At 41.4% G+C, this 18868-nt stretch overlaps 1 protein-coding gene across 2 annotated transcripts; it reads left to right on the forward strand.

Moving 5' to 3' along the window:
* Nucleotides 1-1340: 1340 nt before the first annotated feature.
* On the forward strand, nucleotides 1341-15754 carry Arl14epl (ADP ribosylation factor like GTPase 14 effector protein like). Of its 2 annotated transcripts, none has more exons than XM_028777116.1 (4): nucleotides 1341-1419; nucleotides 9518-9625; nucleotides 11771-11910; nucleotides 15424-15754. In XM_028777116.1, the coding sequence occupies exons 1-4, from the start codon at nucleotides 1396-1398 to the stop codon at nucleotides 15644-15646; spliced, it is 495 nt and encodes a 164-aa protein (XP_028632949.1). In that variant the 5' UTR covers nucleotides 1341-1395; the 3' UTR covers nucleotides 15647-15754. The 2 variants fall into 2 exon arrangements, with proteins under 2 accessions (XP_028632949.1, XP_028632950.1); XM_028777117.1 differs by lacking the exon at nucleotides 1341-1419 and adding an exon at nucleotides 4684-4758.
* Nucleotides 15755-18868: the final 3114 nt, after the last annotated feature.

An 18868-nucleotide genomic window follows, 5' to 3' on the forward strand; every position in this document is an offset into this window, starting at 1 on the left:
TCTTTCTTTCTTTCTTTCTTTCTTTCTTTCTTTCTTTCCTTTTTGGTGGAACTCCTAGCGGCCAACCCTAAGGACTAATGCATATTAGGCAAATATTCTACCAGTGAGCTGCACAAGCAGCCAAACATGCATTTTGGAGTCATAATATCTTAAAGTTCTGATGGGTTGATTGACTAGGAAGTTTACTATAAGTTGAAAAGTACAGTTAACATTCTTCATATGTTACTTTTATAATTTACTGTATGCACACATACATGGATGGATGTATAAGTGTGTGGTGTATGTAGGTGTTTGTGTGAGTGTGCTGATTATTATACAGCATGTGCTTTACCAGCAGAACTATCTCACCAGATGTTACTTTATAAGAATCCTTTTTGTTCTTTTGCCATATCACATATGTTTGTCATATGTATGTAGCTGTACCATAGTTTAATTAGCCATTCTCCTATGCATGTACTTCAGCATTTTGCAGCTATAAGCAATAGGTTGAAGTTGTTTTAAGTATAGTACATGTCAAAAATTAATATGGAGGTAGTTATAAGCTGGTATCATAAATTCATATAATTCATAAGCATTAAGGTTTTTGTTCTCTGAGAATTAATAGGAAAATCAAGGAGAGTTTTAAAATATGAATCCTTCATTTGAAAAGATGGTTTTGGATTACATTCAACTGACTGACATGTCTGAGGAAACCTGAAGAGAAGTGCATCTCCTTAGTTAAGGTTATATTAAAGGACAATGGATTCTAGACACACAAAGTTAATAAGCACCATTCCATCTCTTAGGCTCAGACTGTAATCTTTAGGAGAAACACTGCTATGTTATAGTGATTTCCACGTGAAATGTCCTTCACAGGCAAGTGTGTTTTAACACCTTCTCCTTAGTTGGTAGGAAGCCCGTGGAGATTTACTGGAGAAAGTTGGTCACTTGCAGATGGCTCTTGAGGTTTCGTGGGTTTTCTCCTACATCCTATTTACTTTCTGTTTCCAGCCAGTGTGTGCAGTGTGACTAGAATCCCCCCCCCCCCATGCCTTCTCTGCCATCATGGAATCTATCCCCTCAAAAGATACTGCAATGTAACTCTTTCCTTCCTGCAACCACAAAGTCCTTGTTAGTCAGCATCAACTGTCAACCTCACAGCCTAGAACCACCTGAAAATGTTTCAACTGAGTGATTGTTTTATTGGGTTGTGCTGTGGGCTTGTCTATGTGTGGCTGCCCTGATTGTCAGAATTGACTTAGGAGGGCACAGCCCACTGTGTGTGACACTTTTAGTTTCTCAGCCAGTGATCTGAGCTACTTAAGAAAGCTAGCTAAGACTGGGCCTGTGAGTGAGCCACAAGGTGACAAGCAGATTCCCCCAAGGTTTCTGCAAGTTCCTGCTCTGGTTTCCCTAATGGATGGACCACAGCCTGGAAACGTAAGCCAAAAAAAAAAAAAAAAAAAAAACTTTCCTCCAAGTTGCTTTAGGTCAGTGCATTTCATCATAGCCACAGGAAAGTAAGTAGAGCGCCAGGCATTTTGTCATAGCAACAAGATACATAACTAATGAAGAACTTTTGTCAGTTTAAAATTTGTGTTAGAATATGCTTCAAAAGCTTAGAAAAATACAGGACAATTACTTCGTATGCCTAAGGACTTCTGTACCATGGTGCAATGCTAGTTTGGGGCACTTTAACCTTTTAATCAAACTCTGGTACTTTTCCTTGTCGGCCATTCTTTCCCTTTAGGATTGTTTCCTCTGCCTAGTCTGAAACACTTCGCTGCTTTTGAGCTCAGCCAATCATGTTTGATTTTTCCTTCTTGACTTTGTGCCATCTTGTAAGATCAGCAAAGTGGACCTGCTGCTGACTGCACGAGAATGAAGCCAAACTTAGCCAAGGGAATGCTTTTGGGTGGAACTGACTCTGGAAAAATCTAGTTTTATCAGTCCTTAACTTGCAAAGTAGAATGTGCTTCTGACAATGCTGCTCTGGTTCCTCGGGAGTGTATCGCTGCCTTGATATAAAGCCCACGTCAAATCCAGCTCATTCTAGAACCAGCTTAAGGTTTTATACCATTGCCAGACGACTGCAAGCTCATTTTACCAATACTTTTGTTTCCTTGCAGTAAAAATAATTAGGAATGAGATAGTGTTTTTTACCCTAACTCACAAATGAACAGGGCTGGGTTCAAGCTGATAGGGAAGAGGTTTTAATGACTCACAACATAATACTGGTGGGTCCTGGTGGCAGAAGACAATGTTTAGAGGATGGGAATTTAGGGATTAATGAATTTCTTAGACGCAGTCATAAACATGGGTTAGTTTTCTCTTGGGATGATTTTTTTTATTACAAATATGTACATACTGCAGTATTTTGACTAAGGTATAAAATAACCAAAGAGTAGTTGGATGTTAATATTAAAACTTGAAGCCAGCCACTGGGCAGTGGTGGCACACGCCATTAGTCCCAGCACTTGGGAGGCAGAGGCAGGAGGATTTCTGAGTTCAAGGCCAGCTTGGTCTACAGAGTGAGTTCCAGGACAGCTAGGGCTACACAGAGAAACCCTGTCTCAAAAAATCAAACCAAAAACAACCCAAAAAAAAACCAAAAACAAAACAAAAAACCAACTTGCTTGTTTTGAATGGAAGTTGGGAGAGAAGATACTATGATATTGTTTCGCTCATCGGACTTTAGAACTGACCTGCACTGAGAGATTGAGAGAACATTTACATCTTGCCCCCACCACCCTCTTCCACCTTTCCTCCTCCCAAGCCAGGATTATACAAGCGTTAAATTATAAGGAACACTTGGGAGACTTTATAATTTTTCCCTTGAGGGTTCTATGGTTTCTTAGCAAAACAAAGGAAACAAAAGAACACAGTTTCTCCCTCTTTCCTGTGTCCTGTCCTTCTTTTCATCCTCCTGAAAGGTATGTGTGCTTCCCTCTACCGATTATTACCTGGGCTCCTTTAGGCAACCACTGTTAAAGGAGTGGGAACAATCATCCTGGCAGGTCATTTGAGCAGGGCTCTGCTAAGAACGCAGGTTAAATCAGAGAAAGCACAGCCAGGCACGGATGCTGACTCAGCTGCCCAGTCAACGTATTATAGTTCATAGTGGATGACAAGCCGAGTTCCTCTATTGCAGTGAGGACCAAACACAAGTGAAAACTGAGAAATAGACACTAAATGACTGTTGGGATCTGGGAGGAAGACCCTCTGTCCTTAAGTCCTGAGATGAATGGTTCTCTGCCTCTCCTATCTGTGGGGCATGGCAAACAGGTGTCTGTCCTTCAGGATCCTTAAAACTGCCTTGAATTCCGCAGCTGAGTGCAGAATGAACAAGGTCTACTTCATAAAAAAGGCCCGAGCAGCTGGTGACCTGTGACTGACCCAGACTGACACTTTGGTGGTGGGGGTGAGGGTGGGGTGTGGATCAGATGCAAGAATGCTGTAAACAACAGTAAGTATGCAGAAGTATTCTATTCTCGATTGCCAGAATCTCTGCTAAGTACATTTTTGAATAATTTTAAATAACTGGGTGTGTTCTTATATTGAGTCTCAGAATCAATCTCTGTCTCTGTCTCTGTCTGTCTCTGTCTGTCTCTGTCTCTGTCTCTGTCTCTGTCTCTCTCTCTCTCTCTCTCTCTCTCTCGTGTGTGTGTGTGTGTGTGTGTGTGTGTGTGTGTGTGTGTAGGAAAAAGTATCTCTAGCTATCTGTAAGTACAGTTGGTATTACTTATTTAACAACAGGCTCGAAAGGTTACTGTTAGTTCAGTGTGGCTTAGTGGTTTTTTTTCTTTTTCTTTCTTTCTTTTTTCCTTTGAGAGGGTTTCACACTGTAGCCCAGGATGGTCAGGCACTAACTGTGCTATGCAGTATTACTATGTAGTTTGTACTATGTAGTTGGTTGGCTTTAAACTCAAAACAGACTTCCTTAAATCCTGAGAATATGGGGATAAGACAGCAAGCCCAGCTCAGTATTTTTAATCCTTATGAACACATGATAATGGATGCTTTTTGCTATTCTTTTAAAAGAGATTGATAAGCAGTTTTGTGGCTTTGAAAACAGCTCCCTCAGTAGAGAGGCATCAGCAAGGGAGTCAGATAATTGACCACCTGCCTTGTCTTTTCCAAAAGTGCCTCTATTGGAGCCAGACACCCATCAATTACAGGATTGGTCTGGTATTTTTAGTAAGTATAGGAACTAAGGCTAGTGACAGAAAGAGATGAATAGTTTTGACTCTTTTGTATGAATGCGTGTACATTTCTTCTAAAGAGCTTACAGGGAAATCTTACAAAGAATATCTCTTGAGTAAATAAATGGCTTTATCTGGTACTGACTGAAAACAGAGGCCAAGTCTGGGGCTAGAGTTTAAGCCAAACATCTTTCCTGCTTTAATGACTTGCAGGCGTGTTAGCGACAGAGTGAAACAATACTCATTCTTTCCTATACAAGACACAATCAGCTTTCATAAAAACCAACTACACATGCCAGGTGGGTTCACTGAAAAATATCCCCATAGACTCATGCGTTTGAAACCTTAGACACCTCGCTGCGCCATGGTGCTGTTTTGGAAGGGTTGTGGACCCTTTGGTTGATGGGGCCTCGTGAGAGGAAGTGGGTCAGTGGGTGTGGGCCTTTAGGTTTTATGACATAGCCCCACTTCCTGTTGTTGTCTTTCTCTGCTTCCTGGCCGTAGATACAGGCGATCAGCTGTCTCCCGTTCCTACTGACTTACGTTCCTGCTGTGGTGGACGGTATCCCTGTGAACTGTAAGCAAAAATAAGCCCTTCCTCCTGTCAGTCGCCTTCTCAGGGTGTTTCAACCCGGGAACAACAAAAGTAACTGATACACCAAGGGACCCTAAAGATCCCTGTGATTAAAGCGTAGCTTATTTTGTCTGAAATGCTCTTGGTGGCCTATGCCTCAGAGGGAGTTATAAAGACAGAGATCTGACTTGGTCTCTTTCCCGAGGCTTCGACAGAGTGTGAAACTTGTCAGGGTTTAAAAGCAAACACTGCTTATCCTCCATAGATAATTTAGCCATCCGGACTCACAAATAAGCCGCTACTTCATCTGAGGCGCAACGGAAGAAATAATGACCAGTGCTATATGTGTTTATATAGTAGTATTCTAATGCAGCTTTCTTAAAAAGCATTTAAATGGGAAAATTGATTGCAATGGACTGAATTATAAATAAATTCAATATATTTAGGTATTACAATTACGTATATTTATATATTTAATTATAAATATATTTATACATTTATATATTTATAATATATGTTATATATAATATACCTCTGGCTCATGTGCTTAAGACAAGAGTCTCTTCCCCTTGTACCTTCTACCTCGAAGGAGATGGACTCAAGTGACCTCAGTGTGACCTTCCAGTTTCCTTCCAGGCTTCTCTAAGCAGTCTGTTTGGCTGGGGCATATCACTCCCCCTCTTTCAGCCATATCCCCAGTACAGATGGTGACAGATGCAGTGTGACATCCTGAAAGGGGTACAGACTTGAGGGCCAAATACTAGTTCCACGTTCACAGAAGCGACGAGTAACTTAGTGGTCTAGCTGATCTTTCAGTCTCAGTTTCTTCTCTTCCAAAACAGTAAAAAATATTTATAGTGTAGTGAGAATTTAATGAAGGACTTTATGTGAAATGTTAGTAGAAGGGACGCACTTAGCATGTAACAGGTTCGATAAACACATGATCTAGTGTGTGTGTGTGTGTGTGTGTGTGTATGTCTGTTTTAGACAGGTATCAATATGGTGTCTTCACTGGCTTGGCACTCAAAGTGTTCACTAGGTTAGCCTTGAAGCAGTAGATATCTACTTACCTCTCAGGGCTGGTAGTTAAGGTGTGTGCCACCACACCTGGCTATTCACTGGGTATGTGTGCTACTTTGGGCTTCCTGTGGGTAAAGTGAAGTGTAAGCTTTACTTCAAAGGTGAAGACCTGCCGGGGTGGTGGTAGCGCATGCCTTTAATCCCAGCACTTGGGAGGCAGAGGCAGGCAGATTTCTGAGTTAGAGGCCAGCCTGGTCTACAGAGTGAGTTCCAGGACAGCCAGGACTACACAGAGAAACCCTGTCTCGAAAAACCAAAAAAAAAAAAAAAAAAAAAAAAAAGACCAAACCAAAATAAGAACGTGCATTTAAAAACTAGCCATGGTAGCACATGTCTTTGAGGTCAGTGCTAGGGAGGCAGAGGCAGTCAGATGTATCTGTGAGTTCAAGGCCAGCCTAGGTAAGCCAGAGCTACATAGTGAGACCCTGTCTTGAGCAAGCAAGCAAACAAACAAAACTGAACTGACTTAGAAGGAAAAATGAGTGTTCAAAGAAGCTTGACTCCAGCTTCCTGTTTAAGATGAATAAAACAACTCATATCAGGATATAGAGCAATTGTGTTCCCTGCAGGAAGACAGTATAATCTCCACTCGGACAAACCTGTTCTCATTCCCATACTGACACCACACCATCCTCTGATGGCTCTAGGGCTGGCTCTGCTTCAGGGGTATGTATGTTAGGAGTCTAGAAGACTCCTTTCTTTGACTTGGCTCATGTTTTAGATCTTTCATAGTTAATCCGACATGATGCTAGGACAAAATGCAGTGTTGGTTAAACTGATTTTATGTTCTTTTAGTTCTTCGTTTTTCGAGACAGGGTTTCTCTTTATAGCCCTGGCTGTCCTGGAACTCACTCTGTAGACCAGGCTGGCCTCGAACTCAGAAATCCGCCTGCCTCTGCCTTCCAAGTGCTGGGATTAAAGGCGTGCGCCACCACCGCCCGGCTATGTTCTTTTAATCAAATATAATAACTCGAAATTTTCTGTGTGTTCAACCTTCTGCTTGGAAATGAGCTTTTTCCGTCTGGGGCAATGCAAAGCTGGAGCTTTAATTTGCACGACCGTGATGCTGAGAGTCGTGACAGGAGGTTCTTGGGAAAGGCTCTTATTATTTGTCTGTGTGTTGGAAAGTGCATTGGCCGAATTCCAGTTAGAAGCTAGTGGAAATGAATATGCACATTTTACTTATTTGTATTCAAAGACCACCCTGTTCTGCCTGATTAGGAACTTCTACCTTAGGAAAATCAAACAAGGGGGAGGGGAGTGAATACTGACCATTTTAGCACTTCTGTGGAACACATGTTTGGGGCTAATAATGATACCCAGTTATGACTTAGTGGCTGGTGAAATTATATTCTAATTCCATTTTTTATTTATCTGAAGCATGTATGACTAGTTTTTATCGCTAACTTGACCCACGCTAGCATCACCTGGTGAGAGAATATCAGTGAGGAATTACTTAGATCAAGGTGGCTTGTGAACATGTTTGTGGAGGATTATCGAGTTTCTGTTAATTGAGGTGAGAAGGCTGTCCACTATGAGTGACACCATTCCATAGGCAAGGATTCTGAACTGTAAAAGAAGAGAGGAAGCAAGATGAGTACAAACAAACACGCATGTAATTAATTCCTGCTTGGATTTTTTTTTTTATTGTGGCTACAACATCTCAAACTTTTGCAACTGATTTCCCTGCTAGACAGTATGTAACCTGAACCTCTGAGCTAAAAAAAAAATAAACCCCTTTTCTCCTAAGCTGCTTTTGTTAGAATATTTTATCACAGCAACAAAAATGAAAATAGGAACACAAAAGAGCAACTTTGCCATCTATTTATGGAGACCTACCTTTCATGAGTAAAGAATGTTCCTCAGTAATTAATTATCCCTGTACATTTTCAATCCCATAATGCATCAGGAAAAGTTCTTGCCCATGGAGGCATCTTTTTTTTTTTTTTTAAATTTCTTTTGAGGAGGGATATTTGTTATAAAGAAAATCAATGGTTTGGAATTTCATTTGGACATTCTTTTGAGGAAGCACTAAATGGTGCCCCAGAGAGAAAAGAATCTTAGTGAATCCAGAAAACATTTTGGGCTGGAGAGGCCCCTAGGGCTGAAAGTGAAAAGCTTCAGTTAAGTGAGGTTTGGAACAGCAGTCAGTGGCAGCAGAGAAGTTGGGTAGTTTTGGTTGTGGGTGCTGTGTGCTGAGGTGAGCCTAGGCATCTTGTTAGAGACAGCTGTGAGAGTCCTTCACTGATCATGCCAGGGAATAGAAGCAGAGAGGAATCTAATTTAAGTACGTAAACATGGTGAGAATCTGTTTAATCAACACGGATGGAAAGAAAGAATGGGGAAGAGGTCTAAGGTGAAATGACCAGATTGAATAGGGAAAAAATATATCTTATTTTCCTCTCTGATCTTTTTTGTAATGTTCTAAAGTGGGATTAGAAATTATATGGATTATGATCATATTTTAACAGTAAAATGAACAGGCTTCACTATTGGATTTCTCTAGGTACTTATATAGTTAACTCTTCTACCTTCATTTTCTTCTCTACCATCTCTCCTCTGACCCCCCTTCCCTTATCAGATATCCTTTTATCTGTGTCCTTGTCCTGTCTTCACCTTCCTCCCTCTCCTCCTCTTTACTTCCTTATAAGGAAACTTGTGCTATTTGCCTTTCTGAGTTCTCTAGTTTCACCTATTTTTATGTAAATGACAAATTTTTATTATTCCTTGTGGCTGATAATACTCTTTGTGTGTATATATACACCACATTAACCATTCATCTGTTGACAGACATAGAGGCAATTTTTAAGCATGCGAGGAAGACTATTTAAGGATATAGCAAACAAACAAACAAACAACCCAACAACAACCAGAACTCAGTTTAAACTGAGCTCCCTTGAAGCAAAAGGTGAAAGAGTTCTTTTTTTTTTTTTTTTTAGATTTATTTATTTATTTATTATATATGAGTACACTGTAGCTGTCTTCAGACACACCAGAAGAGGTCATCCAATCTCATTATGGGTGGTTGTGAGCCACCATGTGGCTGCTGGGATTTGAACTCAGGACCTCTGGAAGAGCAGTCAGTGCTCTTAACCGCTGAGCCATCTCTCCAGCCCCAGGTGAAAGAGTTCTTAATGGGTAGGATATGCAACTAGAAAAGTACTGGGAAACTTGGGGTACTTAGGGGTGCTGGGCAGTAGGATGTGTTACAGACAGTGAGTTCTGTGTTTCCAGATCCCTTTCTCTGTATGTAACAAGGGCACTTGCATCTGGTAGTTGTCCTTGATCAAGGTTAGAGTCCTGTCCTCTCATGTGGAACAGGAGAGGATGCCTCACATTACTGGTATTTACAGATCTTATCCCCACCCCACCCCCCCACCCCAGAGGTTCAGTATAAAGAGAGAAGAATGAATTATTCATTCTCTTTTTAAACAAGAGGATGCTCTGCAGTTTTGCCCACCCCAGAGCCATCTATGATCCTAAGATTGGTAAAAGATGTAAGAGATTCACCAGTGGAGTATCTGGAACAGCTGAGGGCAGAAGGAGCCAGGCTTTCTCATGGAGTGAAGCTTTGAATGTAAGGAGACCCCGGACAGAGATCCAAAGGCAGTTCTAAGATGACATACTGGCTTGTGTGACATTGATGTGTTTCCTTTCTTTCCAATTGTTTTTTTTTTTTTAGATAGTTGTCAAAATGACTGAACCATCACATAAGAACAACTCCACTCAAGAGGAGCGCACAAACCACACATTTCCAGAGAAAAGCAGTCAGATTGGACAGAAGCAACTGGTATAACACACAAATTTAATGATTCTGTTATTCGATACGTTTCTAATATGGGATGTCTGAGGTGTCTGTGGATGTGGCAGAAGGCCAGGCAGAAGGTCAGCCTGTCAGGACTTCCCAAGAAAGAACTTTGCTCTCCAGCTGTTGGGATTGTCTGACAAATTTCCTCTTTGCTTTGTAACACTAAGTCTGGTCCTCACAATAGAGTACTTGGAAAGAATCTAGTCAAATTGTCTCTATTTAGTTAACAAATTTACATTTTGTTCTAAATACTTTGTGCAGATTGATTCACCTAAGTCTTATCGCAAGATACTATTACTCTTATTTAACAAGACTGAACCACTAAGGCTCAGAGAAGAACTTATGCAGTTTATCTAATTTACAATGTGTAGAACCAGGGACAGCAGTAGTCTTGTCTGCTCTGTTCATTTTTAGTTTATCAATATGAAGCTGAACAGGAGTTGCGAGTGCTAGGTTTTACACTCTTCGTAGCTATACACAAGTGTAGAGCTATTGCATAGAGTAAGTCTGTAAAACAAGCCAATGCACCCCTATCACGATAAAACTTTACAGAAATGCTTATATTATTCTAGATAGGCTACCTGGACTATTAAACTAGCTAAGCTACAAGTGTCCCTTTTGTTTCTAGGGATCAAATTTCCAGTGGAAGGCAGTCTGTGAACTTTCAGGTTATTTTCTTCTAAATACATTCAGAAGAATATTTCTTTTCCTACAATATATCTTATTACATGCTTAGAAAATGTCCTCACACTGGCTGTAGCCCACACACTTGTAGTCTCGGCACTTGAGATGCTGAAGCAGGACTGTCACAAGTTCAAGCCTAGCCTTGGATACACAGTGAATTTTAGGCTGGCCTACTTTAGTGTGGGACCTGTCTCAAAGAAAGAAACAATGATAGCAATAATAAAAAGTCACCTTTTTATTACTGTGTGTAGATCAATGTTTGACTGGGGGTGTGTGTCTGTGTATCCCATGTACAAGAGCCTGGTGCCTGCAAAGGCCAGAGGAGGCTATTGGGACCCTTAAAGCTGGAGTAATAGATGGTTTTGAGCCACCGTGTGGGTGCTGAGAATAGAACCCCATCCTCTGCAAGAACAGCCAGCACTTAAGCTCTGGACGCTCTCCAGTCCCACGCCACCATGTTGATTGAAGTATTTGGTTTCTTGTCTTCACTATCAGGTCCCATTTTGTTTGTAAATACCAACATCCCCCAAAGACTTTTGAAAATCTCCCCTAACACTCCAGAAAGTTGTCCTAGCAAGATCTCGCTTGCTTAAATCTGGCTTTGATTGAGAAGCAACTCTGGGTACCACTGTCTCTTTTGGAACCTGATGGTATGTGTGAAGGCCAAGACAGGGCATGGTTCTGAGACCCGTTTCAGAAGCCAGAGTTGGGCAAGGAGGATGATGTGTGCTGTGGCTTCTCATGGCTTTGACACGGTGTCTTACTTAGGGTTTTACTGCTATGAAGAGACACCATGACAAAGGCAACTCTTTTAAGGACAACATTTAATTAGGATTGGCTTACAGATTCAGTCCATTATCATCAGTGGTGGGAACATGGCAGCATCCAGGCAGGCATGATGTAGGTGAAGCTGAGAGTCCTACATCCTCATCTGAATACTGCTAGCAGAAGACTGACTTCCAGGCAGCTAGGGTGAGGGCCTTAAGCCATGCTCACAGCGACACACCTACTCCAACAAGGCCACACCTCCTAATAGTGCCACTCCCTGGGCCAAGCATATTCAAATCATCACACACAGTAAATGAGATTCTTCAGTGATGGTTGGGGAGTCCCATTACTACTCTGACCTTATACCCAAGAAAAGCTAGTTCTGGAGTTTGTTCTGTGAGGTTTGCAAGGCTGGCTGGTGACTCGCAGGTAAGCACGTGTTTTGCTCCCTCTTGATGCTTTCTCTCATTTTTGTTACATGCCCTTTATACTCTGTCTTTAGAGAGAATAGCCTGATTTGAGAAGTTGCCTTTTGAAACTGAAGTCGGATAAAACTCTTGATTCTCCTTTATAAAACAAAATGCTTCCTTGCTGTTTTGATAAGAGCTATAGGCCGTAGATTTTGAAAGAATGTAAAATGAACACAACTACTAAAACACTTTGTTGATCTCATAGCAACAGATAGAACGGCAGCTAAAGTGCTTGGCATTTCAAAACCCTGGACCGCAGGTGGCAGATTTTAACCCTGAGACAAGGCAGCAGAAAAAGAAAGCGCGGATGTCGAAGATGAATGAATATTTTTCTGTGAAGTACAAGTAAGACCATATTTGATTGATGGGATCAATTTTGCAATGTACAGATTGCATATGTTCTCCTTGGTTTTAAAGCAAAGTAATTGAAGGTTACATCTTTTATGCTTTCACAATTTTCTGCTATAGTACACTAAGACCTCAGAGGTCTGGATGTTAACATCTTTAAGAAACAAGTTGAGAGCAGGGTGTGGCACATTCCTGGAATGCCAGCCCTTGAATGCAGAGGCAGGAAGACCCTAAGTTCAAAGACAGCTTAGGTTATTTAGTGGAAACTGTGGGGGGTGGAGGAGAGGTATGTAAATCTCAAATTAAAAATCACCTTTTAAAAAATGGTTTTGTACCAAAGCAATGTTTTTAGTAGAAAAGAAATATCATTAAAAGGAAAAATCATGTGATTGTAGGAATGGATTTGGGATATTGAGTGGGTACCATGCTATCACTAACTACAACCACTGTTAATGCATGGGTATATAAAATACCTGGAGACAGCTCACACTGCCTGTAAATTCAGGGAATTTAGGGAATCCAACACCATTTTACGGCTTTTGGGAGGGGTTTCCACACATTGCAGTAGCATGCGTGTGTGCATATTTTTAAAATTTGAGATTTTCAAATATTCCAAAGGTGATGACATAAGCCATCACTAGGATGGTATTTTATTTTTTTAATTTTTTTCCTATTATTGAAAACAGATTTTTTTCTTTAGCTGGGCATGGTGATACATGCCTTTAATTCCAGCACTCAGGAGGCAGAGACAGGCAGATCTCTTGAGTTCAAGGCCAGCCTGGTCCACAGAACAAGTTTCAGGACAGCCAGGGCTACACAGAGAAACCCTGTCTGGAAAAACAAACAAACAAAAAGGGAAACGTGCTAGGCAGTGGTGGTGCATACCTTTAGTCTCAGCACTAGAATCTATAAAAATAGACTTTTTTCTCATACCACACATCCTGATTATAATTCCCCTCCCTCATTTTTTAAGCATAAAATATGGTATGTAGTTGTGCTGATCTTTTATAATTGCTTTAAAAATAAAATTTTAGCTAATTCTCTTTAAGGAAAAGTGGCAGTACAATAAAATACTTGTATTTTTTATAGCCAAACAAAAATTATTTATATGTGTTGTTTTTAATTCTGTGAATGTATGAGTGCAAGTGTTCATAGAGGCCAGAGGCATCAGCTCACCGTGAAACTAGAGTGAGCCATCCTAGGTGGATGCTGGGAACTGAACTCAAGTCCTGTGGAAGAACAGTATGGGCTGTTAATTAGCCACTGAGCTTTCTCTCCTGTCCCATACATGCATAATTTTAAATATATATATACTATATATATATATACATATATGTATATATATACTATATATACACATATATATTATATATTAAAAGATTAAATATACAATCATATATATACACATATATATCAATATAAAGCAAACCATAAGGAAAAGGTTGATAAATTCAAATACATTAAAAGTGTTTTAATTATAAGGCAGCCCTGTTAATGTCTGATTATAAGGCTGTTATGAAATATGTTGCAAGGTATGCCCTTGAGTAATTACACCATGCAACAGATCTGGTATAAGGGAGAGGCGCGAGGGCCCAGAGAACGGGTAGGGGCAGACAGGGCAGAGCCATGAGGGCAGAGAACTGGGAGAGAATGCTGGGATTAGAAAAAGCTGGAGCAGTGGGCAGTCCTTTTATACACAGCCCACGCCTGGCGCATGATGATGACGTAAGCAGTTGCTAGGTCCCTGGGAGCAATGTAATGGAATCACCTGTAATCTAACAGAGGCTGTTTCTCACCCTTTCTTACTTTTCTTGGAAAAGAGGGAAAGGGAGGAAGTATGCTACTTAAACTGAACAGGAGGAGAGGAGGGGTTGGTTGGGCACAAAGGTTGCAGAAGTACCCACTGTGATCACAGAGTGCAGTGCCAGCCTTTGGAGCTCACGGTGATCAGCGATACAAGCCGCTCCCGAGGCTCACAAGCAGATCAGTTTTGAAGGATATAACAAAAGTGGTTTGGTTTTGAGTGTGAGGTAAAGTTCTTGTAAAAGTCTTTTCACTCCTGGGAATGCTGTAGAGTTGGACAGAGAAAGTGTGGGGATCTGAAGACTGTGGTGCTGCCCTCTGGCACTGAACACGTCGAGTTCAGTGGGCCCCTTACAATACAGACTACTGTCTCCTTTGTTTTCTCTGTCCACACTGATGGTAACATAGTCATAAAGAAACAGAAGAGAAGGCACCTGGAACCTTTGCCAATAGCACCGCCCCCTTAATGATTATTATGATACAGTAACTGATAAGCTTTATCTCGAGTCATTAAGAAAGGTAGTAGAGTTTTGGGTGTTTTGTTTTGTTTTTCTGAGACAAGGTTTCTCTGTGTAGTCCTGGCTGTCCTGGAACTCACTCTGTAGACCAGGCTGGCCACGAACTCAGAAATCCGCCTGCCTCTGCCTCCCAAGTGCTGGGATTAAAGTCCACCACTGCCCAGAAAAGTAGTCGTTTTGACTAGAGTACTTTTAAAAGAGAAAAAGAGTACAAAATCAGTAGATAAAACTGTGAAGAGCATGAAGCCTTTGTGCTCAAATTGCTCTAGGGGAACCAGGAATGTTAAACACGCAGGGTTCTCTCCTCAATGGAAGGGCTGTAGTACTTGTTTTCCATCCAGAAATCTGGGAGTGGATGTGGTTAATAGCTTGGTGACTTCTGCACTATCTGTATGGCCAGACCTTACCTAGCTCCTGTTCCCAGAAGCAGGAACCATTCTGTAGGGCCAGGCCACACCTCCCCTCACCCTTACCTACTGGACTGGGGATGGTTTATAGCCTTGTGACCTTTGTACTTCCTGTATGACAGAGACCACACTAGATCCTCCTCCAGGCCCCTACACGTGTAGTCTATCTGTAGAATCCATCTTCGCGGAAGAGGTTATACTTTGAAAAGAATTTTGATGTAATTATACTGTAATCTTTATTGTGCACATGAGATTGTGTTACACTGGGAAACTTTCTTTTCCAAATTGTCATTTACTTAAGTATGCCTAAAAAACTGTCTAGAGTCAGACTCCAGAAATTTAAACCAACACTGACTACTGAGCTGTGTTGAACCAGACTTCCTTCTTGCCTCATGGGGATTGACGTTCTGTTGGTTATGATGTTTGCAGGGACCCCCCTCCCCAACAGGAAACTATGATCAACCTGCTGATATTTTAGAGGGATATGTAGAACCGTTTTAGCTGGAAGCTTCAGCCAGCTATTCCAGTCCTTTTACATGGATGATTAGATGCTCCAGAAATGCTGGACACCTAAGTTGTTCTCAGCAACAGTCCTGGCTGCGCTTACTGGCTGACTATCTCACCTTACCACGGCTGTTACACACAGTGGACTGTTTCTGATAACGTCAGGGATGCAGTCCGCTGAGAGTGGGTCCATGCATGTGACACGATATGCATTCTCTCCTCCCCTGGAGGGGGCAGCAGCGCTAGCTCACTCGAGAGTGACATTTTCTTCTCTGCAGGGTGATGAAGAAGTATGACAAAAGTGGCAGGCTGATCTGTAACGATGTGGACCTGTGCGACTGCCTGGAGAAGAACTGCCTGGGGTGCTTCTACCCGTGCCCCAAGTGCAACTCCAACAAGTGTGGGCCAGAGTGCCGGTGCAACCGCCGCTGGGTCTATGATGCCATCGTCACTGAGTCTGGCGAGGTCATCAGCACCCTGCCATTTAGTGTTCCTGACTAGGAGATATTATGCATAGACACTCTCCTCTGTCTCCCTCTCCCTCTTCCCCACTCTGCGTGCACATGTGAGGGTGTGCATTTGTTTGTTTTGAGAAGGTCTTATTCTGTATCTCAGGCTGGCCTTGAACTTATGGCAATCCTTCTGCCTCAGCTTCCTCAGTGGTATTAATTTAGGTATAGTACATCATGCCTGGCTTCTGTTTCTTATAAATATATACATACATAGATTCTTAAATGTATGTATGGCCATATATAGAATACATTTTATATATGTACATGTTTAAGTCAAACTTCTTTTTTTTTATTTTCTAAGATTGCTATTATTGTTTATTATTATTACTGTTAAAATAGATGAAACATCTTGTGGGAATTATGTTAAGCACCAAATGGATAAAGAAATATCTACTGCAATTTCAAGTTGTGTTTTAAACCATGACCTAGAGGCTACCTGGATGCAGATTTAAGGTTCCATTTACATAGAGTCCTGTCCTTTCCCTGCCTAAATCGGTCTTCTACTGTCTGGCCCAGATTCCTGCACTTTTTACAAGTCCTTTATGGATTGTACTACATCCTAATATTAGAGAAGCACTGGTCTAAAGGGCGTGTGACCAAAGAGAACAAGGCTACTACTGTATGGCCTAAATTATTCCAGCTTTTAACATATCTCAATACAGTGTCAATCAATCAATCAGTCAGTCAATCAATCAACCAACTAATGTAGCAGAGCCTGGCAGGACATTGCCCATTCCAGACCGGAGCAGCCTGTGCTTACGCAGTGTCTCCCAGACTTTCCATAGCCAAACATAAGACAGCAGTGTCAGTCAGGTCAGGACTCTAGGCTTACAACAGCAGCTTAAAGAGGACTACAGCTCCCTTCTCCCTAACACTGAGAACTGATCCCTGGTTGAAAAAACAAACATAAAAAAACCTTTTCTTGATTTCCTTCCCACCCCATTGCTATGAACATATCATCTGTGTGATGGAAAGAATCACAGCCAATCTAAGTCTCGTTAATCTCCTCACTCTTTGGCCAGATACTGTGCCGACCTAATGAATAAACCTTTTGTACAACAGAAATGACCAGGCTTAGTACTTTTCCTTTCCTCTCCAATGCTGCTGTAAGTCAAACTTTTTTCTCTTGAATACGTGTTAGTGTTTGGGCAAAATACTCTCTCAAGCTACAGATGGATATAGAGTGGACAATACTTGTGTAGACACTTTCAGGTTCCTCAGCTGGTGACCAAAGGCTGGAGGAGTGGACAATCAGTCTCCCTCATTAGCAGCACTCTCAGCTAGGCCTTGGAGTCACACCTTTCCCTTCTCAGGGTGTCTGGTTGAGAACACCATAATTTTAAGATTTGCAGAACTCTGTATCTGAAAGTTGTCACCTAGAACATACAACTAAATGAATGTTTTTCTTAGAATGTCATGTATCACTAAGAAAGCAAACTTGTGCCTTTGTACCGTGTATCTTTAGTTTTATTTTATTATTGTTTATATTTTGGTGTTCAACTTAAATTTTGTAATGGCAATATTTTAATACCAAACATTCATATTTTACTAAATTATATATTAGTTTACTAAATTGATAAGCAAAGACTTGAGTATGCTAATGAAGACCTCCACTCAGGGGAGACCCTCACTCAAGTCTCAGGATGACACGACCATCTAATAACTCGCAAGACACCGAAACTGGATGCAAACCGCAAAAGGCTTTATTTCCGGATTTCGGGGTATCAGTCAACTGAGGCCAACACTCACAAAGGGAGCGTTGACCACGAGGCTTGGGAGCAAGGGGTATTTAAAGGAGAAAATGCAAACCAGGGTGAGGAGGGGCGAGGGGGTTGTTAAGGAGACAGAATCATAAAAATAGCGAAGAATTCCAGAGGAAACCAACCTACTTGAGTCAGGGTCATGTGAAGAATACTCTGTATATCTATTCTTCTCAAAAATGTGGTCCTGCCCTGTCACTGCTGCCTTGCCCTGTCATTGTGGTTACCAGCTTCCTGGTTCCACCTAGCTGACTTGTGTTCTCTTTTTGTGGTTAGCTGGTTCCCGTAACTGGCCGGTCCACATTCTTAGCCTGCTTCAGAAAACATTTTCCATGCCTTTTAAGAAAAAACCTAAAGAAGAATCTATAGATCATTTTATAAAATGATCTTCATAATTTTTCACTCTACACCAAAAGTCAGTGATTAAGATGTTTCCTTCCAGGTCAGTATTTCAGGGGTTGTTTTTAGAGGAAGTTAGCCTTCAGTGATACTCAGTGGCTTATATGTTTACTAGTTGGATGTATGGAAAGCAGTGGACAGAAAGCATGATGTGGTTGTCTCTGTTCTCACATGGTAGCAGGTATCTGGAAAGTTGAATTCAGCCTTCTATAAACTAATATCTTTATGTGTGTGTGTCTTTGTGTGAGTTCATGTACATCAGTGCAAGTGCCTGCAGAGGCCAGAGATGTTGGCTTCTTTGGAGCTTGAGTTACTGGCTTTTATGAACTCCTTGAAATCAATGCTGGGATGCAAACCCCGGTCCTTTGCAAGAGCAGAGTGGGCTCTACGTGTCAGAACCATCTCTCCAACACCAAACTTACTCATTTTCCCCATCTTAAGTCAGAGTTTCTCTTCTGGAGGGCTCTCAAATTCTCAACTACTAACTTAAGATGTGTGCTGTGACTCAATTTACATTTGAAACAAATTCCCAGATGATGCTGATGTCACAGGCCTGGGGGCCATGCATGAAAAGCCCTTCTCTTAAGTTACATTAGATATGCAATACAAGGAAGTGGGGCTTAGTGACTTGGTACTATTTTAATCCACTAAGAATCTTGTTTTAAATAAATGTGAAGTGTTAAAAACTGGGTTTTCAAAGTTTCTTTTTTCCTTCCATAAACCATTAAAGTGCTTATTTCTGTACAATCTGTGTATGGTAGAAATTCTGACAGTCCTGGACTTGTTACTTGAGAATATGTTTTGACATGAAAATCCCGAAGATTTTACTGTGCCTATGGAACACCTGACTCATAACAAGAATAAAGATCCCCCTGCTCTGTTTCCCATGGTTTGCCGGCTTTTCTGGATTCCAGTTACTTTTGTGGCTGCGTGTTGAACCCAGGGCTTTGCTGAGCTACACCTGAAACCCCTCAAGTCACTTTTATGGAACATCTACGCTGTGAGCCAAACACTATGCCAAATGTCTCTGAGTCTGTGACCTTTAGCCATCA

Source organism: Grammomys surdaster, unplaced genomic scaffold (assembly GCF_004785775.1).
Source record: "Grammomys surdaster isolate TR1022 unplaced genomic scaffold, NIH_TR_1.0 278, whole genome shotgun sequence".
In the NCBI taxonomy this organism is placed as follows: domain Eukaryota; kingdom Metazoa; phylum Chordata; class Mammalia; order Rodentia; family Muridae; genus Grammomys; species Grammomys surdaster.